This window comes from Lagenorhynchus albirostris, chromosome 2 (genome assembly GCF_949774975.1).
Source record: "Lagenorhynchus albirostris chromosome 2, mLagAlb1.1, whole genome shotgun sequence".
NCBI classification, from domain to species: Eukaryota; Metazoa; Chordata; class Mammalia; order Artiodactyla; family Delphinidae; genus Lagenorhynchus; species Lagenorhynchus albirostris.
Window position 1 is genome coordinate 128,980,190 of NC_083096.1, and position 23,624 is coordinate 129,003,813.

Genomic DNA, 23,624 nt, shown 5'->3' on the forward strand with positions numbered 1-23,624 from the left:
CAGATTCTTTATGTGGAAGACTAGAATGCAGCAACCCGACCTTCTTCAAAGCAGGCAATAACTAAACAAAGCAGTCCAGGGATATGGGAAGGTGGACAACAGTGGTAATAGCAAATCATTATTGAGCACTTTGCATGCACTGACCTCGTACTTGATTATTTAATCTTTACTACAACCACTACAACACTATGAAATAGGTTACTATTTCCTAGTAATACCATAACTATTCCAATTTCCAGAGAAGAAAACCAAGACTTAGGTTAAGTAGCTTCCCTAAAGTCACATCATGCTTAGACTATAATTTAGACCCCGAAGGCTAATTCCAAAGCCAACGCACGCGCATACACACACACACACTTTCTCCCTCTCTCTAAATATATATATATTCCATATATTTTTCTCTATCTCTATGGATATATGTGTGAGTGCATGCATGTGTGTACACTGAAAGTAAACTAATATAAATTAAATGGGGACTTTGTCTATTTCTAATATCTAGGATAATACCCAATATGCCTTTAGATTAACATTTATACATTATGTAAGATTTTTATTAGAACTCTAACTCAGCAAAACATTTTATCTTTCTTTAAAGCGGACTCTGTGTAGACTTAAAAGTCATGCCTGTTTCTTCTTCTGGAAGCTCTCCCTAACTTCTGGGCCAGGTTGTCTTTCTGCTCGGTGCCTCCCAAAACACCCTATCTCTTGAATTATAACAATCTCTGCACGTTATTGTAACAACTTGTTTAATGTCTTTTCTATGCTCCATGAAGGTAGAAACATGCTTTTCTTGTTCCCGACTGTAACCCCAGTATCTTTCATGGTGCTGAACACATAGTAGAGGCTCAGTAATTACTTGCTGACTGAATGAATACAGCCACAACAATATTTGTCCTTATAGCAATATTATCAAGGCCGTGTTCTACAAATTTGTTCATTGTTTTCCCTATCAGATACCTACTTATTGTAGAATTAGTAAACATGGTAAACCTTAGCATTTTAATCAATTTTGTGCACATACATATAAACATATGTAGACAGTCCTAATTCCTGCTAGAGAATATTAACTGCGAGCATGTCTAGACACATTGCCGCTACCATGAGGAGGAGTTTAGAAACTCTATAATGTCATAAGAAGCAACTAATTGCTCCTTTTGAACATGACTTATATAAGTTTACCGTGGGGATAGGCAGGGAACTTTAAAATTTATTGCAAGAGCTCCTATTTCATGGAAAAAGAAAAATGAAGTGCCCTATTAAAAGAAACAATTTTCTTTCTATTTATAAGCCAAGAAATACAAAATTTATTACTCAATTATTTGTAAGGTTTATACAAGTCATTACATTTTTGTTTGATGTACTCAACAAATATTAAAGATTCCTTCAGTCTCAAATGATGGTCAGTTTTGAGTGTTCACGTCTGTGGGTCAGAAGGAGGAGATAGAAGCTTACAAGACAGATGAGAAGGACACACGCCCAAGAGAGGACGAAAGGCGTGGACAGGCAGCGGTCAGGGAAAAGAGGCAGGATGTCACCTCTACACTAACTTGTATTTGCAATAATGGCCTTCTAGAAGCTGGTATCCTCCTTCTAGGCTTGGTGTCTGCAATTTTCCTATCTGTTACTTAGGTGAACGGTCATACTCAGAGTGCAGCCGGGTGAGCCGGTTAGGCGCTCTCCCCCGAACACGAGTGACCGAGAGACAACAGAAGAGCAAAAGATCTAGGCACTTAATATATACCACAAAAACCTGTCCATTAAATATCCTGCATTCAAAATTAACCATTAATACTTGTGTGGCTATTTAAAGAAAAGATACAATGGAGCAAGTTCCAGGTTACAATGCATTCCTTTTCCCATATGGTTCCTGATACAGGCTTGCCCCAAGGCTAAACCCTTACCTCCCTGGATTCAGTCCTCACCTCTAAGCAAATAACTCCCACGTTTCCACAGTCTGTTTACTCCTGGACTCATACTATATAGATGGTGTGCAGGACTTCAAAGCTGAGACGTCTCCAAAGAAACTCATTTTTTCTGACCAAATCTAGTGCTCTTGGAGTCTCCTTTCTCCTGGTTTACAACAGTACCCTTCTCCCTGTGTCTCAGAATGGAAGTGTTCACTTATTTTCCACAACCTACTAGATGTCAGATGTTTCTACCTCAATGGTGTTTTCCAAAGCTCTCCGTGAAAACGGTACCGTCGGTTCTTTCCTACTTCTCCCGAACTGCTTCAGTAAATCCCCAAATTTCTCTGTGCCTCTAATCCTAAAAGTCAAAGATGATCCTACCAATTTCTTTCTCCAAAATTTCTCAAAGTTCCACCTTGCATAAAGATTGTAATCAAATTCCTTCTCTCAGTATTGAAAGCCTGATCAATACTGATCAGTATTGATCTCCTGATCTGAATATGATCTCTACTTACTTTTCAAGATCATTTCTTAAAACATTCCTAGCCTCTCCCAGTGTTTACTGAATATAATATAGATATCATTCCTGGGTATGATGTGGATATCACTCACCCTAACGCCTTTGCTCAAGTCATTCTTCAAACTGGAACAATCTTAGGTGCCTGAAGTCCTCCTTGTACCTTACTGTCAGTCAGGTCAAAGTCCCTGTGTCTCTAAAAAGCTTTCCCAGATTCCTCCCAGTTAAAAAAATCTATCCATTACTCATACATTTCCAGCGTGTTTTTAAAATTCTATTATGACATTCACTACAGTATGCCTTTTATAGAAAATCCTAACTCTTCTATTTCTTGTGAATTCCTACAAGGAAGAAGCCATATTGTTTTACCTCCATAACTCCTTCACAGGGGAGTGTGATAGCTCACTGATAGCTAAGAGCAGCTCAGGGAATGCTTGTTAACCACTGAAAGAAGAAATACAAGAATGAACAGTCTTTAGCTTTTCTATTCTATTCATTACTAACCCTAGTTCCCTTTTCCTGATCTAGGGAACTATTTAACTTATGCTTCAGGTTTTGAAATTGTCTACACATAACAACTCTTCTATGTGGGGCTTAAGGCTTTGTGCTGTTCTTATTTGTTCTTCATTTGGTAACCCCAATCAAATGAGAAACACTACGATTTAATCTACTTTTGCACCCAGACAAGTGTGACTGAAACTCAGGGTTCATTTCCTTTGTTGGGGAATAAAAGACTTCAATCTTGAGCAAAGCAAAGGCTGTCCAACATTTACATATTTTAAAATTATTGAATTATCTTCATTTTCTTTTGCATGAGGGACACATTCAGAAAGAACTGTATATTTTGGACCATATTAGAAGAAAATACACCATCAGTGAGTCTGATGGGGATACGAAAGGAAGCTCCTGGCCTTAGTCACTACCAGAGACCCAAGAGGTCACTTTAGAGACCAGGAAAATACCAGAAATAAACAAATGCATCTTAGCTACAGAATCTTCTTGGCCCCTTCCCTTAATTCTCCTCATTCAGTTTGAATGAAAATTCAAAGTATGAAAAATAAAAACATTTCAGAGCTATGAGTAATAAAAAGACATGGAGGAATCTTAAATTCATATTATTAAGTGAAAGAAGCCAATCTGAAAAAGGCTACACCTTGTATAATTCCAACTATATGAGATTCTGGAGAAAGAAAAACTAGGGAACCAGTAAAAAGATCAGTGCTTGCCAGTGGTTGGGGGACTGGGAAAGAATGAATAAGTAGAGCACAGAGGACTAGGGCAGTGAAAAAACTATGTAGGATATCATAATTACAGATACATGTCATTACACATTTGTCCAAACCAATAGAATATAAAACACCAAGAGTGAACCCTAATGTAAACTATGGACTTTAGGTGACTACCCTGTGTCAATGTAGGTTCATCAATTGTAACAAATGTCCCACTTGGATGAGGAAGGCTGTGCATGTGTGAGGGCAGGGGGTGAATGGGAAATCTCTTTACCTTCCTCTCAATTTTACTTTGAACCTAAAACTGCTCTAAAACATAAAGTCTATAAAAAACCAAAACCAAACCAAAAAGCCTTTCATATCGTGTAGTATGTTAGTAAACCAAACACACACACACACACACAAACTATCTTAACTTGATTTTCCTAATTATCCTACCAGGTGGGTATTACACCTTCCACTTTAAAAATTACAAAACAGAAAACTCAGAGACATTAAATTCTCAAGATCACATAGTTATTGAGTGGCACAGCGAAGATCTGAATATTATAGTGGTTAGGAGCATTTATAACATAACACTAACTCCCTCTGAACCGATTTACCCACTGACTAGCTGTGTTATTTTGGGGAAGTAACCTGAATTCTCAGTGCCTTTGTTTACTCATCTGTAAAGTGTGAATAACGATAGTGCCTACTTCACACAGTTGCTGTGTAGATTACACAAGTTTGTGGCCAGGGAGTAATTAGCAGAAGATGAGAGCCATGGTAAGGGTTTATTGGTGATATTGCATCAGCAGTATTGGTATAAGCAGAAGTACTCTGGATATGCTGAATCCAAATAAAATCACCTTTTCACTAAAGGGTACTCTTTGCTTGGTGACTTGGGATAGAAACTGCCACCTACTCTTAAGCTTTCCCACAAGTATTTAATTGGATAGAATTCTGATATGAATTCTGTACATTCACATCATCCCTAGCAACCCATTCATAATTTGGCCTGGACATCAGGGCTAAAACAGGGAGCACTTTGCTGACTACGATGTTAAGAAACACATATTAGGTCTTTGTCCCAGTTCCTGGCACGGAGCTCCTCAAACCCTTGTCATGTCTTGAGTGAGAGGGTTAGTGGGGGCTTTGGGGTTATTCATAAAAAGTCTCTTTTAACCATACCTGAGTCCATACTAAGGAGGTGACTCTTGGAGGATGGGGGCTGGTTGGTTAAAGGGTTGAACCTTCTGTTCCATCTCCCAACCTCTGGAAGAGGAGAGAGCCTGGACATTGACTTAATCACCAGTAGTCAATGATTCACGCAACTGTGCCTACATAATGAGCCTCCCATAAACCCCCTAAACAATGAGGTTTGGAGAGCGTCCGGGTTGGTGAGCACATCAAGGTACTGACGGTGGCACGCCCAGAGAGGGCATGGGAAATCCGTGCCTCTACCCCCATACCTCCTCCTAGTCATTTCTTTCATTTGCCTGTGCCTGCGCTGTATCCTCTAGAATAAATGGGTGATAGAAAGTAAAGCTCTTTCCTGAGTTCTGTGAGCTGTGCTAGCAAGTTATCAAAACCCAGGAGGTGGCTGTGGAGAGCCCTCAATTTACAGGCAGTCAATGAGAAGTACAGGTGACTTGTGGGACTTGTGACTGGTGGGTAAAGCGGGGGGCAGCCTTGTGGGACTGAGCCGTGGGGTGTGCCTAACTCCAGGTAGTTACGTCAGAATTGTTCAGTGTGAAGGGAAACACCCCATGTGTTTGGTGTCAGGAGTGAGTGGAATAAAGAGAGAGGCTTCTCTTTTACTGACTTTCTTGTCTATCTCCAGCATGACAGTCATACACAAAACATGTGAGCCAAGGAACCTGCCTCAAAGAACAGGAACAAGTGAAATATCAGCATGTTGGTCAATCCCAGAGATTTTCAGAACCAGGTCATTAATTTCTTGTGAAGAGGTCGAGTGAATTCTGAAACCCTCAGCAGATCTGCCTGGTAGAACATTTTGCAGGTTCAGCTCCACTTGAATCTTCTTCACAGGTTTAGGCTATTTTAAAAACTGTGACCTTCAGTTATGAATAGAAAGGGCTTTACATTTTATATTGACAATGTACTTTACATAGAAAAATTCAGAATAGCTAGGAAGTGCGATTTTAATATTTTTAATGAAGACAGTCTTGTATCACTGCTTTTTATGTTTCTATATTGTTTCCCCAACTTAGTTGTACTTAACACTGTGACTTGCAGAGTTGGGTACTCGATAACTTTACTGCATTATTGATTGAAAAGGGCCTACAGTGGGGTAGGGGCAATTAGTGGACACTTCCCACTTGAAGAATATTGTGAATTTAGCAAAACAGCTGCTTCCCAGAAAATTGGTTATGCCTTTCAACTTTTCTTTCTTTAGTGACTCTCAGATGAATGAATTACTATCCTCCTGGTCATATGTGAAAAATTTGACCTGTTTGCTTCTTACAGGATGCTATTACTATTGTCAGGGCAAAGAAAGTTGAGTGGTCCATGACTATGATTATGTCTTGCCAAGTTTTAAGCAGGGATATTTAATAACCTACTGAAGGAGGTCAGAAGTTAAAAATATCCAAGTGTTACTTTCTTCACATGGACTACATAATTCCAAAGAGGAAAATGTAGATCCCACTGTATAGAGACATACTTTTCCTCTGTGGGGTCTAACCTGGATAAAGAAGAAAACTTGAATGTAGGCTTGGCTAGTGGACTGAACGAGAGTGGGGTGGACATGAGACTAGAGGTTTCAACAAGGTCAAAGATAAGGTGTAGTCAGGGGACCAGGAAGCTGGAATGTTAGGAGAGTTGGAAAAACCTGCGAGCATCACCTATCTCAAGCGGCTGTTGCGAAGGCTGAATGAGATCATGGACGCGGAGCAGAGCATCAGCCTCGGTCTCCAGCTAGGAGCCTGGTTTCAATCCCTTCTCTGCCTCTTCTTGGCTGAGTGATCTTGCAAAAGTGACTTATGTTAGCTGAATCTGAATTGCCTCATCAGTGAGTTGTGCAGATAAAATGAGGTAGTAGATGAAATGTACTTTTTGCATAGCAAGAACTCAGGTGTTAGTTATTATTATTCATTACTTTTATTACCTCAGGTCCTCTTATTTATTTATTTTCACCCCCAATATATTCCATTCTCCTTCCCTATTTTATTTTTTTTTCTGTAGAACTTAGGCTGTAAATTTTACTTGTTTATCTTTTTACTTTTGATTCTCCACATTAAAATGTAAGCTCCATGATGACAGGGGATTTTTCCTGTTTTGTTCCCTACAGGGGAGTGCCTAGGACAGTGCTGGCACACAGTAGTACTCACTAAATATTCGTTGAATGAAAGAATCATTGTATAGGAGTATAGGAAGGGGGACACATGGTTAGTTCTGAGATAACCAAAATGACACTTGTCAGTAGGGACCATTTCCAAGATGTGGCCAGAGGTGTGGGTTAATGAGTGGAGGGAAAGTTTATTGGAACTGAAGAAGTCAAGAGGCCCTGGAGCGCGGGTGTTGGGTGGATCATCCCCATCGAATCTATGACACAAAATGAAGCTAGGGAGTGAGGTGGAGAAGAGGGTGAAAAGGGGCTGCCAGCATCCCTAAGCCTGTAGATGAACGCGGAGGAATGCTCCGTAGTCAGTGGTGGACGGCCGTAAGTAAAAGGTAGAATGAGCAGATGGCTGCTTTACATTATGGGGAGTTGGGAGAACTCGTAGTCCCATGACATAGGGCCCACAGAAGACTAAGGAACTTTCCGTGGAGAGAGCTAGAGGAGAAGAGATGGCCCCTGGAGAGAGCTGGGATGCAGTTAAGGAAACAGGTGGGCGAGTGTGGCAGAGAGCCTGGGAATGCAGAGAAGGGTGTTGCTAAGGACATGACAGTCCCACAGGTTGGTGGGAGTGAGACTAGTAAACAGGAGCACGGAGCTGTCTTGAGAGGAGAGTGCAAGTGGCTGTATGCACAGAGGAGAGGTGACACTCAAGAATGTATGGCTGTAGGTCGTCTTTTTTTCCATTACCAGATACAAGATGATTTTGTAGTTAAATAAGTTAAACAAAGAGAGGGACAGCACATTTCTGGAAACATCTTGATGTTCAAACGCTCTACAGAATTATTCAAATATCTAACAGTCACATCTTCTACTTGTTATGGAAATATCTTTCCCTTCCTTCCATCTCAGAAGAATACTTGATAGTTTCAGTTGGATATACTCCTGGATGAATGAATTTAAACAGTTACCACCTTTCGTAACCTTCACCATTTTTTTTCAGCTCAACTTAAATAGGTTAAAATTTCAGTGAATTTTTAAAAAATGAAATTGTTTATAAAAGTAAACCACTAAGACAAGCTTTGGAACTCTTCTGAGTTAGAACTATCATCTAATGCTTTTCTGTCTCTCTTGTTAAGTTAAATTTGGAGGTGTGAAGCATCTCAAGCTATCTCCAAATAAATTCATAAGGCAAAGTTCATTAGTGAGTTGGTTGATTGGTCAGTGACTCAAACACTCACTGCGTAACCACAATGCCTAGAGCACTGTAAGAACAAAGCAATGGATAAGACAGGCTAAGGTTTTGAACATGATAGAAACACTATTTAGATGCCAACAAATAATAATTTCAAAGCTATTTGGAACAAGTGAATATTTTGAGCTGGGAATCTTTCTTCCACTTCTGCATTCCCTGAATAAAGAATTGAAGATAAAGATAATTAACATTAATAATAACAAATGTGGGTAAAGCCAGAGTGCCCTAGAAGAATATACTAAAAGTGCTACTCAATAAAACATGTTGAATGACAGTCTTTTGGGAGTTTAAAATTTGGGTAAGGGCACTGTTCTCAAGGCATTTTAACATGTCACTGTTTCAATGCCATTTTAGCATCACAGCAGAAAATTTAAAAATCATTCCAGGTTGCACTAGCTAAAACTACCTGAGACGAATGTACATAAATGATGAAAACAAAGTTTTCCATTCTTAACATGTAGCCATCCTCGTGTCATTTTTAGTTCCGGGGGTAAGGTGTCATTTTTAGTTTCTCTTAAGTCTTCTCTTGAAGTTCACTGTAACGTATTTTCATCTGCATGAGCGTTTCTTGATGAGAAGACTAGGGACACATTTATGAAACAGCTGCTCCTATAGTCCCTTAAGAAGCCTTGCCTATACTTTCCAGCCTTGAGCAAAGTCCAAGATGAAGCTAACACAGAACTAGAGATTCCAATTAATTTCTATTCAACCTCTTTCTTGTATGACTTCTCTTGGCTTAAATTGAGATGCTTAAGGAATTTGGATCTTAATAATTACAATGGCAATGTTGCCAACTTTAGATACCCCAAAATCTACTAACAAATATTTTTTTCCTAAAAAGAAAAAAAGGGGCTCACATTGTTATTCCATATGTTTATTAATACTTATATTTGATTGATGATGTGGATTTTAAAAACAAACAAACCAAAACCCAAAAGTTCTCTTTAGATTGGTATCTTCAGAAAAAGTCTACCTCTCTCTGGTTAAAGAAATCCAACCTAAAACACAAGCAAACCAACCAACAGATACTCTAAAGCCAAAACAAACCACACCAACAAAAAATTATGAAATGTATTTTTTGGAGCCCCAGATGTTACTTGAAGGTTGCCGGTAGCATATGGCTTAATTTCCTGGTTAAAGCAGAGTAAACTACAACTTCTAGTGTGGCCAGACTGAACCAGAGAAAGGGCCTTTATGTATGCAGGTATTGGCTATAAGTCAGGATCACCAACCTATTCAACCGTAGCTTCTGCTCTGAGATGTGCTGATCAGTAAAAAGATACCTGGGCACTTTTTAATTCCATCTGATTCGAAGAGAAAGTTTAGCAGGTCATAAATTTGTGGATTTTGCATCTTGGTTATCACAAAATTAATGGCCTGAGGCAACGAAGTTTTCCGACATCATGTGGAAAATATGCATCTTCCCTTAAAGACTGCCTATCCACCTGTTCTCTGCCTGACCCAGGATAGACATCAAGTATTTGGGAAGCTTTAAATCATACAATATTTCCTGTTGCTACCCAAGCTACTCCAAGCTAAGGACTTCCATCTCTGGGACCATCTTGCAAGGAAAAGTCACTGTTAAGAGAAAAAAGCCACACCACAAAAACTACTTCAAAATCTGTATCAGTCATTCTGATTTTTTACAGTTGTGCTAAAACACACACTTAAGTTAAGAAAGTTCTTTTTGTTGTCATGAAATATAAGATGTTTAATATTTAGGTTCAATTCTAGAGTAGAATATTTTTTGGCCAACTTTTTATCCCAAGATAAACTTAGCTATTTAAAATCATAGAAAGCAGAGTTTTAAGTGATATGTGTAAGATAGTCCATTAATTAAGTTGAACTACTTAATTTTTCCTATACAATAGTTTAAACAGGCCATTTTATCAAATGCCTGGCCTGTTAAAATGATTTAGAATTTAAATATAAAACAGAAGAATGCTAATCCTTAATACAGAATATAACAAATTATCCAACATTGAGGTTAGATACCTGACATTATATTTATGTATATTTTCTTTCATCTTCTAAAATGGCAAGTCCAGTGGTAGCTGAACATTTTACTAGCCATTCCACTTTCAATTTCCATTTCAGAAGATGTAAATAGAACTTACTAAAATACTTTTTTTCTTTTCCTCACTTTTCTGACCTCCTATGCAGCATTCCTTGTCATAAGAATATTTACACATTTACATTTTACAATAATGGACGTTGTATCTGAAATATTAGTTATCCAAAGCAAAGTTAAATTCCAATTCCAACCAAAAATGTCCTTATATTTGTTGCATTGCATTTGCAAAAGAGTTAAGAAAGAGCCCTGGTTGACAGAGTTAAGTTCCTTGCCCAAAAAAGGTGTTTGTTTTTTTTCAATTTAACACAGTTAATTAAGTAACCAATATTAGCTGCAAATTAGCTTTAATTTTTTAATATGAAAAAATCGAAGATCTCATACAAACCAAATTCATGGAATATTTTCTTTAGTATTTAATATTTTCGAAGTAGCCATAGCATTTTTATATAGAAAGTGAGACCAGGTCTTTTGAAGAGAATTGGGATTTAAAAATGTGAATGGGGAAAAGGCACGAGGGGAGGATAAATTAGAATCTGGTATGCTATGCACTACTTACCTTCAAAAGTCAAATAAAACTTTCCTCTGTCAAACCAAACGAGGGAAGGCTGTTCATTCTCTGCATGGCCAGGAGTTGAAGCGGGATGGGAAAGGTTAAGGAGAGGGAGAGAGAAGGACACAGTATGAGTTACAGAGCAGGTCATTCATCTCACTAGGGGGGAGGGCAGAGGCACTGCATGCCGTTAGCGTGCAGGAAAAAGGGAAGGCTGGCAATCTATTATTATTGTTATTTTGTTTTCAGTTCGGGAAACAGAAAGCAAAAGCAAAGCTATGGAGGCCTAAAGGGATGGGCACGTGTTGCTGGTAGCTTGGTACTCGGTGCTGGTGCGCATGGAGCAGAAGTCTTCCTGGCCATGCAGGGGCGTCAGCATATTTTAACTGCACGAGTTTGGCCAAACTGTCATTCAGCAATTGCTGTATTTATTTCATCTTCAATGTCATCCCCTTCTATGTTTTCAAAAAGATGAACTCGGAGTTATAGGTTATATAAAACTTAGCTGAGGTTTTCAATAACAACAGCATTGCATATCAACTGAAAGTTCATGGAAGATGTCATATTTCTTCCATCCCCTCCCCTGGAATCACCTTAGGCATCCAGACACAAAACACCCTTTACCTACGTACCAAAGAGAAAACAAGATTACTAACGGTGCTCTACTATATTTTTAATTAAAAAGCCGTCACTGGACACATAATTCTGAGCAGTTAAATTATTCCTCCTTCTGTAAATTCACAAAGCAATAGCATCTCACCTTTTTGGAACCTTTTCACTGAGAAACTGTCATGCAACCTGCGGCTTTATAAAATGTTCACTCAAAAAACATTTCAGTGGCATGAGTTACACGATGAACAGTAAACAGACGGTGCATCTGATCGGCACTGGACACTCATGAGGCGAGGAGCATGTCCATGAAGTTGAGCATTCAGATGGCATAAGGGCTTGGATTTTTAAAGTCTAGATATCTAGAGATCACTCGGCTAGCACCATACCTGCAGGCGTTTCACAGCGCCTTTCAAACGAGGGCAGTTTGTCATAAAAAACATCATCTTCTGACACTATGAACCAAAGAAATATAAAGGAATGGAAAACAAAAACACAAATACAAATCTCAAATGAAATCAAGCAACACACTTTACTGATCGAAACACAGGAATGATTTTAATGGAAAAGGAAACAAAACCTAAGACACTGAGATTATGGAAAGGGTATAAAAAAGTGATGTGCTTATTTCATGATGAACCTATGAGAAGAAATGGAAATCTAAAAAATGCCAGATGTTAGCATCTGTGAATTCACTGAAGTCAGCTCCATGGAAGAAATCACATCCCCACCTTTTCAGGGAGTTGTTAAAAGCACTATCATTAATAATTGACTCGTGCAGGTGTATTTCACTCAGACACAATTCTCAAGTGGCTGGACATATATCCATCAACAGAACCTCTGGACAGAGTGCTGACAGCTCAATGGGATCACCCAGCATGCACCTTCCTCCCCATGGGGAAAGAGGAAGCTTTTAATGAGACCATAAAAATGCAACAGTATGAATCTGAGGTCCCTGAATGAAGTATCCCATTTCAACTTCATCAATATCCAAATTCAATTTGCCTTGCACTGTACTTGGTAGTTATGGATTGTTAATTTTGAACAGCATTATTGTAATTCCATCTTTGGCTATGGTATCAGGCATGGCCATATGTCTTTGTAAACTGGTCACAACAGTTGCTCTGAATCCCAACCGTTCTGGATCTCTGTACACGGTCTCCCTCCTCACCAACAAACAAATGTAGACAATTGAAGTTTTATTCTATGTGATTTAGATCAATCAGTGCCACACGTCTGAAGGGTATTATTATAACTTTAATAGAAAATTGAATAAATTCTGTACAAAGACCGGTAAGGGAGAATCTTCCCTAGAACGCGGAGAAGTAAGATAAGGAAATGGATGAGGGTAGTAAAATTATTTCAAAAACTCTGCTTCTTGGAAAATATTCTACTAGCTTGCCTCCTTAGACTTAGTGAATAAGGCAGGGAAACTATTTCTTTGTCAATTCTTAAGGCTCTAGGATAGCACCTGTCAATCAGCTTTTAATATACATGTGGCTTCCTTGGTGGCTAGAATAAGCGAATGCAACTCCTATAATATCTGTAGGAGAGGAAAAAGAACTGGCCCTAAGAAGGATATCCCATAATATCTCCAGAAAATAGGACACAAAAAAGTTACATTGGCAGAAACTGAATGTAACAGTGCCTTTTCATACCTATTAGTGGGGAATGGTGGAGAATATTCCTTTCTTTTGAAGAACTAATTTTCTGTTTACAATCTCCTTAAAATGAGGAGCCTCCAATACTGTCATTTGTTCTTTGAGCTGAAGTTACAAAAGAATGGTTCGTAAGGGCTGAACAGGGTGGCTATCATTTTTTATTGTGGTTGTAGACATTGAGCGCTTAGAAGAAAACATACTAAATAAATCAGAGAACTTAAAAATGGGTGGTTGCATAGCTCTGTGCTTAATTTAAATAAGGGCAACACTCAAATCAAGTACAGAAGAAAAATTTCCTTAAGAACTAACCATGGAAATTGCCTCAGATTGATCTGAGATAGGGAAGTCAGTACTGGAGACAGGCTTTTCAAAAAAAAAAAAAAAAAGGCAGAAGGAAAAAAATACTAAACTGTGAGAATTTAAAATTGGGATCAAGAATATCCACCTCCAAAGGTCTTTCTTTTTGTCCAGAATAATTGATGTTAATATAGTTATATTTTTTAAAAAGCTTATCTAAGTCAGAATTGCCACCCAGCTTAGAGACACAAAGACTTGGAGGAAATATTTTAAGTTTTAAATGCTATGACTAATATTCCTGTACTGAATACAAATCACTTTTGCTCAAAGATCTACACCAAAGGAAGCATCAAAGTCCATCTGATGCCCGTAAATGATTACCTTTCATTCATTACAGATTCCTGGGATGTTAAAGATGTAATTTAAAAATGCATAATTAACAGTGAAGGAATATAATTCATAGTGAATTTAACAATGAAGAAAAATTATCTTCAGGGTGGTCTTTTTGCATTGGGGTACCAAAGGAAGGTTTTGCAAACATCGAAAAAAATGACTATCACCTATAGAAATAAGAAACAAATAATAAATTGGATATATACAATTAGAGATAACTCCCTGTTTATCTCTATCTCTAAATGTCTAGGAATTTGTTTCTGACAATAGAATAACTTTAAACACTTTCTTTACTCACATAATATTAATAGGATTCTTCCCCCCAAATCAAATAGTGAAGGTCCTGTGAGCTTTGTTCAGTACAAAAGGAGTTTATTGTATTTCATTGATTCTACTATGTGTACTTTTTAACCTCTCTGGAAATGGGATGGGTCTTAAAATCAATATGATAAGGAAGTATTGCACCTTACCTCAACTGGCAGCTTTCTCCGCCCTTTCTCAGTCATATAGAAAATAATAGTGCATCTTCTGATTGAAGGTAACTTAAATTCAGTGACATATAGTTGCAAAGGGACTCTTCATTATTTGAATGTGACAATGCACAGAAAGTCCTGTTTTCCATTTGGCATCAGATTTACTACTTTATAACCACAGGTCTCATGAAAAAGATTTTATGCCTGAAGTCTGGCAGGAGCAAATTCTTACTTGAATTGTTGTGTAGGAAGACCAGACATGCTCTTAAAAATTTAATCCCTGAATTACATTAAACTTTGCAATAAGCAAGTACAAATAATAAGTATCCAGTTTCTGCCACACATGTCCCAATTTTGGCACAAGTGTCACAGGAAATGTCAGAAAAGTATCTTGGTGGAGGGAGGGAAATATTGAGCCATCGATGTCAGGAATTTGCTGCTGAAATTCTATCTCCCCCAAGCCATCTGATTACATTAAGTTGATGTTCCAAGGCAGTCATGAACAGTCAGCACCTTAGTGCTGAACAGCCAAAGCACATCCTCTCCAAAAAGAGATAAACAATGCTACACAAGGTGCTGCTGGGCGGTCGTTGACAATGTATTTACTTCAGAGAGAAACGGCTGTCAGGTGACCCACAGCAGCAGGAAATAAAGAACAAGAGAGTGAAGAAGATGAAAACCAAACAAAAATAACAGACCCAAACAGATAAAATCAGAATGCTCCTCAGCAATGAAGCAATGTGACCAGCCTCTAAGGTGGCTTTTTTCCTCTTTTTAGTCCCTCTGTGGTTCATCTTAAAAGAATGCATACTAGCTGTGTTAAGAATCAGAGTCACTGACCAGGATTTGAGATTTCTGCAGCAGGGAGCATGAGAACACATGGTACAAAACGTGGCCACAGGTCAAATGCTCTGTGTGTGCAATTTTCTCTATGAATCTCAATGAGTTGAAGGAATAGGTTAGATGGTCATCTGAGGTCACTTGAGGTCTGCTTTCTGAGTGACAGTTTATTATCCTTACTTTCCTCTCTGGACCACCAGGAAAATCACAGAGAGTGAGTGGAACAAATGACCTTGAGGAAAAAACAAAAGAAAAACAACAAAGCAGGAGTGGGGGAAATGGCTGTAGCAATCAAGAGTATTAAAGAGAATTCAAAAATAAGGTCAGAAGTTACAGAAAAGACAAAACAAAACAGCGACAACAAAAAAACCCAGAGAGAAACTAGCTAATAGGCATCTAAAATTAGGGAGCCCTGAATTGCCCCAGCTGATGATGCAGGTAAAGAATAGACATGGTTATATAAATGGTGTTAAATATCTGTCTGTTAACGAATCATATGAAATTGGATAACTGGCTATATTTTCACCAAATCTGAAGAATTCTTTGGGGCTGATCTGATTAAAAATGTAGAGCACGTGATATGGTCGAAATTCTCTTTGGGGGCCTAAGAGGCACACCTTAACTTATTTCCCTGGGAAAAGAGGGATTTCTTCTCCAGAAGAGCTTCAGGCTTTGATCAAATTACTCCTCCCATGGGCAACTCTGTAGTGTGCTCTTTTTTGGCAAGTAGCAGCAGGAATTTATTTAGCTTTGGTTAATGATTCTCCCAAGCAATGCAGCATGAGCCAGCTGGTTTATAATACGGGAGACTTGGAGGGCATTCAGACAATAAAGGAAGACAATGGGAAAAAATGGAATGGGAAAGCCCAGGTCAGAGATACCATGCAAACATGAGAGAGGCAGCAGGAGCTATGGAAGGTGGGTAAAGAGGTGTAGACAGAGACCGGCCTTGGGAAGAGGGAAGACACTCCAGGCAAAAAGAGGCATTGAAACCTGGGAAAACCATCCAGCTGAGCAGCCATTCTCAACTCTTCACTTTCATCACACCATAAGGAAAGAGGCACAAAGGCATTTACTGAAAATGCCAGCAATGACTTATTTCTTGGGGAAAATTGACCGCACATCACTGAAAAGCACTACAAAAAATGTCGAAAAGTTTTCTCACGTCCCACAGTGCCCATGTTTATACCATCTGTCAACATAAGGAGAACCAAAGTGATGAAGAAATGAAAGCTTCAAGAAAATAAAAGTTCTAAATTTTGTGATTTCTGATGCGTTACCCGGTTGGAATTTAAAAAAACATTCCCCCCTCAATGGAGACGATTTTCATTATAAGAAATAATATCTAAATTATAGGATCTTATTTGACGATTTCTTCTTTACTTTTATGAATAGCTCTGCATGGAAATAGCATAAGAGAATTCCTGCAAAACACAGGTGTTCACATTCTTTTATTTGCTTATTTGCTTACTTAAAGCACTTTGCCTTCTTTGCTGAGAAGGTGCTTTTAAAAGAAGAGTCAGATGATAGTAGCAAAACACACAGCAAAACAACTTTGATCAGAAACATTGGGCGTTAGGGTTTTCAGATCATAAATAATAGCCAGTCAAAACCACAAACAGATTAGAAGAGAGGAGATAATTTTTACCAACTGTCGGGGTGGTGGCTGCACTCAAGGAATTGGTGGACGATATTGAAGAAGTACTTTCAGCTCGGGCTAGGGGTGCTATCGGAGGAGGGCTGGAAGAATGGATGGGAGGGCTGAAAGGTCGGGGCTGCAGGGAAAAGAAAAGAAATGGAAAGTTAGATTCACAGGTCTGCCCTCCATATTTTTAGGGTCTCCCGGCCCCAGATATGACAACTCAGGTTCTTAAAACAGAACAGGTGGCACCATTTTTACACTGAAGTTGATTATATCTGTACAGGAGCTTGTGGATGGAGCTAGAGGAACCATCAACCGTAATGCGCTGCACTCAACAGGAACATCACATTTAGAGAAGCTGAGGTCTGGGGTGTGGTCAGTGATGTTTCAGGAGGATGGCCTCTTATGCCCCCAGGAGCTAAGCAAGTAACATAATGTGAGAGCTTATACCCACTGAAAGATATCTGAATACAGAATACTGTACTGTGCTAGCTAAACTAGGTATCAGGGACATCACCAGTCTGTGACTCCTGTGTGCAGATACCAAAGAAATTTACCTCTGCCAGAAGTCTCTTAATTGTTCACACAGAATGTTTCCCATCCCTCAGCCTTAAAACATGATGCAAGAAATGTCAGAAAAAACTCATTGGGTCATACCACCATCCTTTATAGTCACATAGTGTGCCTACCACCAGTAACTTCTCTGTAGTCTGGGGACAGAAATCAGGACTTGCTTGCCCTCCCTTGGAATCTTCCAAAATCAGATAAATATGGTGAAAGGAAACACCTCCCATTCTAAAGGATTTAGCACAATTGAGCATTATTATCTTAATTTTCATCAAACCCACTGTAGAAGAACTAAGGGCCCCAGGATCCTATTCCTACTATTTTCGACCTTGGCTTGAAAGATGTTAGAGATTTGAGGGCAACTGAAACGTACACTCTGATTGCAGTGACTGTCTTTCAGATGTCACCTGTCAGGGCCATTTGTACAAGCACTGTAAGTAAGACTTAGACCTGAAGTTGAGATGACCCGTATTCAGGCACTTGGACTCCTGTTTGTCATTCCCACTGGATGTTTCTGAGCAGGCCAGGGCAGAAGGGAACTTACCACATCTCCGACTCCAGGCTTCCCTGGAGGTAGCTTTGGCCGAGACGGAGGCCGGGGAGGAGGTGGAGGTGGGGTCGTGGTGCTGCAAAGAACCAAGGGGGTGGCTGGCCGAGCAGGGGATGATGCACCTGAAAAACAAGCTGGTGTTAAAAATGACTAGGAACGCAGGTGGCCAAAAGTGCTGTCATCACTGGATCCCGCCTTCCCCATTCCCCAACACAGTGTCAATCACAGCCATTTTTTTCACCTCAGCAGTTAGTACAGTCAACTCTGTAGCACATGGGGTTTGGGTTTGTTTTTTTTTTTCAATAAAGAAAAAAAATCACTAGGTTGATGGCAGAAGCTGAAGCTCATTGCCTTTTGTTGTCATGTGACACCCAGTGAAAGGTAAATCCTTTTATTACTCCCTGTGACAGAAAATATATTCTTAAGACTCTTTTGGCTGGGTGGGTGGGTATCCTTCATTTTGACCATGGTACACACCAAACTTATGATAAATTCTCTTGATTTTTGCATATTCAGAATTTATTTATGTCCAAGATGAAAATGGAGGTTAGAACTTGAAAAAAAAAGATTTTTCATATTATATGTATATATACATATATAAAAATATGTGTGTAAATGTATATATATATAAATATTTATGTATATAAAACACAGAAGAGAAGTATTCTTCTTACTGTGCTTCAAGATATGAGTGCTAACTTCGTAAATGTAAGCAAACACTTGATGGTAAGCAAAGGACAAAATGTAAGAAAGTAAATTACATGGTACGCGCATACTTTGTGTGTAGAATCTTAACAGAAACACATTGAATTTAGAGGATTTTATTTTTCAAAGGTGGCTAGGTAGGAATCTGTCTGTGTAGAGGTTGCCTGCGATGATTTTTGTGATGATTTTTAAAAGAGCCCTTGGATTTACTTTTCTGGCTGTCAATGACAAACATGTGAAACACAGAGGACACACAGAGGTTGGCATGCACGCTGATGAGCACACCAGAGAGGTCTCTAGACTCAGGGGTCTGCCTGTCTTCAGTCATCCGTCCGGGATACACGGGTAAACTACTTGGCTAACAACCTTAAGAAAGTCAAATCAGTATTCCAAACTGTTCTTGTTCAGTCAGAGAACTTCCAACTACTCCTGAGGGTTTTTTCACTTTGATTAGAAGCACAGGTATCAAATCACTCCAAGAAAAGTCTAAGAAATTGTGCCCCAGGAAAATATCTCTCCCCACCTAGCCTCCCCTCCAACATGTCACAAAACTCTGTTCTCTGGAGAATCCTAGACCAGCACCTCCATGTCCAGTTTTCAGATTCTCAAGGAGCTTTGGAGTTGAGCAGCAAAACCCATCACCTCAGCATCTGCTCCCATCTTAGGCATGTCCTGGAGGTGAAAATCTTGCTCCTTTGTTTAAACAATTTGAAATGTTGAGTGCATTGTGTTTCTCTGTGTTGCTTATTCTAAGTGTAGTTTCATCGGTGCGAAACCCTAATAATTATTACCACCCATCCCTACCGATACCTCCTCTCCACCACTACCAACTTTTTATTGTATACTCACTTTTTATTTTATTGGGTCAGCATCTATGTTAGGCATTTTACATGCATTATCTTATTTTATCCCCACAATAAGCTTTGGAGGAAGGTACTTCTACTATCTCAGTGGAAAGTAAAGCTCAGAGATATTCAGTAACTTGCTCAAGGTCACGTAGCTCAAATGGTCTATGTAACTACAAAGCCTGAGCTTTTAAATGCAGTGTCTTGTAGCTTTAGGTGGACCTTAGCCCCATATTTTGCAAAAAGGTCTTCTTTTCTCATGGATAGACTGTATACTTTTCTCTCAATATAAATATTCTTAGTCTTTGGCTAATCTTCTCTGAATAAAAGAATAGGATATATTTTGACAGGTCCCACTACAAAGTTTTCTTTATACCCAGGATGTTTTCAGAAAACAGAAGTGACAGCAAAGAGATGGGAAATAAATCTTTACATAGCAAAGTCTTTGTCAGGAAGTTTTATGGAGCTTTTTTGAGGGTTCTACTTTGCTGGAAAACCATGCTATAGGAGTGGGTCAAAATGTCTATCCATGGGTCTATTTCCAAGAACTAGTCTTCTGAGTCAATCTCGGGAAGAGGTCAGCTGTGGGATCTTGACTTCTCTGAGCCTCAGCTTCCTGTTTTTAAAAAATAAGACATGTTTCTACTTTGCAAAGGGGTTGTCACAATTGGAATGGACAATGCTTATTAAAGTATTTACTAAACTATAAAATACTACACAAATGGAAGGCAGTTGATGATGGTAAAGATTGTTTTTTGATACAGGTACGACTAGAAGCAAGGAAAAAAGTGGCTAGTTAACTGGTTTCCTTTTCCTTTTGCGGCATGTTTTCTTTACTGTTTTACTCACTTTTTCTTTACTGAATTGATTTCATTGATTCGTTGTGCAGTTAGAAGATACTAAGGGAGTGTTTAAGAAGCAAAACCTGCTTGACAGAATACACACATTCAGCAGAGAGTAGTCAGGGCCTAAGGAGTGTTTCACAACTGTACTAACGTTTCACACGATTTTGTGAGATTACACAATTATTTTGTATTGCAAGAATATAGAGGGTTATTATTTGTACATCTCTATCCTCATTCTTCTACCTTCAATTATACTTTCATTTTCCCTTCAAGCAGTGTTTATTCCCAAGAACAATGCTGGAAAATAATTGGACAACATTGTTTAACTTTAAAAATCACATGTACATCATTTGAGTTTTGTGAGTTCAGAAAAGTTGGCAACCATTGACATGCTCTCAATCCATCTGCTGCTCTCAACCTGGAGTTCGATCATAGCTTTGGTATGAGAACCACACAAGGATGACTTCAACTTTCATCTCTCTTTTTGTGTGTGTGCTCGTGGGTGGGGGAGGGGAGTAGGGGAGAGAAGTGGTAAATCGAATCCAACAGACCTGAGGTCAGACAGATACTGGCTTTGCTATTTATTGTTTTGTAACGGTGGCAAGTGCTATCTTTCCGCATCCGTTTCCTTATCTGTAAAATGAGGCTAATACATGACAATGTTGTGGAGGAGAATCAAATGAATTAAAATATATGCACTTCGAAATATGTGAAGAATCAGTCTTTCCCAACTTGTGTTCCTTAGGACACAATTATACCATTGCTTTGAGGAAAGTATTAAACATATGTGGGAATGGTTTCACACTGCATTTCTTTTTTGGTGACCAGCACATTAAAAGCCCTACAACAATACTGTCCAACAGAGCTTTCTGCAATGATGAAAATGTTCTGGAACAAGTGCTGTCCAATAAGATAGGCGTTAGCCACATGTGACCACTGAGCACTGAATTGTGCCTACTGCATCTAAATAACTGATTTTTAATTTTAATTAATTGCCATTAAGATTAAAATAGCCCCACGTGCCTAGTGGCTTCCATATTGGACATGTAGTTAGGAAATATATTTGTTTAATTCAACCCCAGGTAGCTCAAAGTTATTTGCTTATGGGGGGTTGTATGTGTGTGTCTGTTTGTGTTTAACATGCTTTACTATTTCTTTAGTTTCCCCAGTCGGGAAACGTTGCACTGAACGTTCTATCTTTACGGACACCTCTCTTTCCCTGGCCTCCAAACTTGCTGCAGGCCAAGAAAACACTTTCCCCATTCCATCCCCTGGGCACACACAGCCCACATAGGAGAAGAGATAGCCTTTGCCAAGAATCAGTGTCTGCATTCCAATAAAGCAATGTGTTGGCCAAACTATGTATTTTGAACTTTTGCCATAAGGAAATTAAAGTTCTTGGAGCAAATTCTTAACTTCCAACTTTTTCAATAGCAGGTAACTCTTCTGATTCACGAGCCCTGAGTACTGTCTAAACTTGGTCATTGGCAGTCATCTCAGTGTGAATGAAATTTTTAATGTAGGCATAATGGTATCTAATTAAATATAGTTTGAGGTATACAAGATGAGTTATTCCCATCAGGTTAAGTTTTAAGAAGCAAGTAGTGATAAGCACTATGAATCTTTAAAACATGAGACCGTATCCTATTCTTTTAATCCTAAATTTACATTTCTTCCAGTCTGTGTATATTTCATCAATAAAAGATTTACAAGCAAATAAACTGGGACTTAATTAAGGAGATAATGGTGCACAGTTTTATTTATTCATGAGCTTCATTGGCCCAGTTCGGTCTTCTATTTAGAAATTCAATCCTTTAATACCAGCAAAGTATAGTTTTTTTCCAGCACAGTTATTAAGAATTGATAGTCTTTACTGGTAACATTTTCAAGTAATTTTAAATAAGAATATGGAAACTAAACACTAAAACAACAAAACTCCCAAGGATTCTAGAAAGAAAGCTAGAGCTTCTCTTGTCACTCAGTGGTCAATTCAACCAAACAAGCATCTCCCAGAGCCTTGTGGAAGGTGTTGGAGGAGCTGGGTGAGTAACAAAGCCCCCCTCCCCCAACCAAAGGAGTTCACTTTGAGGAGAGCATAGTGGCTGGGCCACTGGAGAGAAGGCGTTATTCCTTGAAAAGTTCTTTCGGAAGACTCAGAGCCTGGCCCAGGAAAGAGAGTCCCATCCAAGGCAATGGAAACATGCCCCTCTTTGACAGAGGACAGCTAGTTTATTTGGGGTTGAGGTCTGAACTGAAGGTTTTACCTAGGGGCCCTTTATTATCTTTACAGTTAAGTAAGAACCCCAAAGACCTAAAAAGGAATAGAGGGTGGAAGTGAGGCTCTAACCCTCCAGAATTATAGAAAGGAACACAGAGGAGTAGGTTTGGAGAGAAGACTTTTGGTGATCTTGATGACACTGTGCAGTACAGGTGTGTGTCAGTCTCAGATAAGTTTGGGATATTTTGTCACTAAACCTTACAAGAGTGCCTGGAGGGCATAGTGGTTGAGAACACAGGCTTGAGATCAGAGAGACCCGAGGATGAATCCCAAGTCTACCACCTGCAGCTGTGTAAACTTGGACAAATTACTAAACATCCAAGAGCCTTGGTTTTTCGATCTGTAAAATGGGGGAAATAAGAGTATTCACCTCATGGGGTTGTTGTAAGGATGAAATGATGTGCATAAAGTTCTTGGCATGAAGCCAGGACAAGGAACTATAGCTGTTGCTCTTGTTGGCAAAATAATGGCTCTCAGAGGTCCTATAGTAAAGCAGCCTGCCAATTTTGTTTTAACATACTTTCCCAAACTTAAATTTTAGTACTGTACTCTTTTTCCTTCTTGGTGGAGGAAGGGCACACCTAAGGATATAAAACACTGATTTTGTGGGCAGTGCATGTGACTCTCCAGTCCTCTCCTTGATCGGCTTGGATGCTCTCACTTTAAAGCACAGAGCAGTTTGCAAACCAGAGCAAGCACTGAAAGATACTCCATTGAAAGCAGAAGCAATGATGACTATTAGAATAGAGACAGACGTCTTTCCTTTCTGTCTCTTACTGGATGTAAATAACTTAGACTCGGTCGCCTCTTTCAAAGAAAATAAAAAACAAATAGTCCTTGACACCCCTGCAAAGGAACCTAAACCAAACCCACAGGAACAGTTGGGAAGGCAGTGGAGGATCTTGTCAGACAAACATGAGCACCAATGGAATGAATAATACAGAAGCTGCATTAGAAAAATCTTGGTCTTTCTTGGATATGCTTGGTAGTTCCCATCCTTTCATAATTAGAGAGCACAAAATGAAGCTTCAAATAAGGGAAACCAAAATACCAGATTCAATGTCAACATGTGCATTTAGAATCCCAAAATGTACATTTCTGATAAAC

The 23,624-nt window shown here is 39.0% G+C and overlaps 1 protein-coding gene across 4 annotated transcripts in view; it reads right to left on the bottom strand.

Moving 5' to 3' along the window:
- The window catches only part of SGIP1 (SH3GL interacting endocytic adaptor 1), a 217,130-nt gene that overhangs the window by 36,564 nt on the left and 156,942 nt on the right, over window positions 1–23,624 (bottom strand). For all 4 annotated transcript variants that reach the window (XM_060139821.1, XM_060139823.1, XM_060139822.1 and 1 more), the window contains 2 exons: window positions 17,839–17,966; window positions 16,734–16,860 (listed from right to left, as the gene is read on the bottom strand). In XM_060139821.1, coding sequence (XP_059995804.1) covers window positions 16,734–16,860; window positions 17,839–17,966 — 255 coding nt within the window. The remainder of the gene's footprint in view (window positions 1–16,733; window positions 16,861–17,838; window positions 17,967–23,624) is intronic.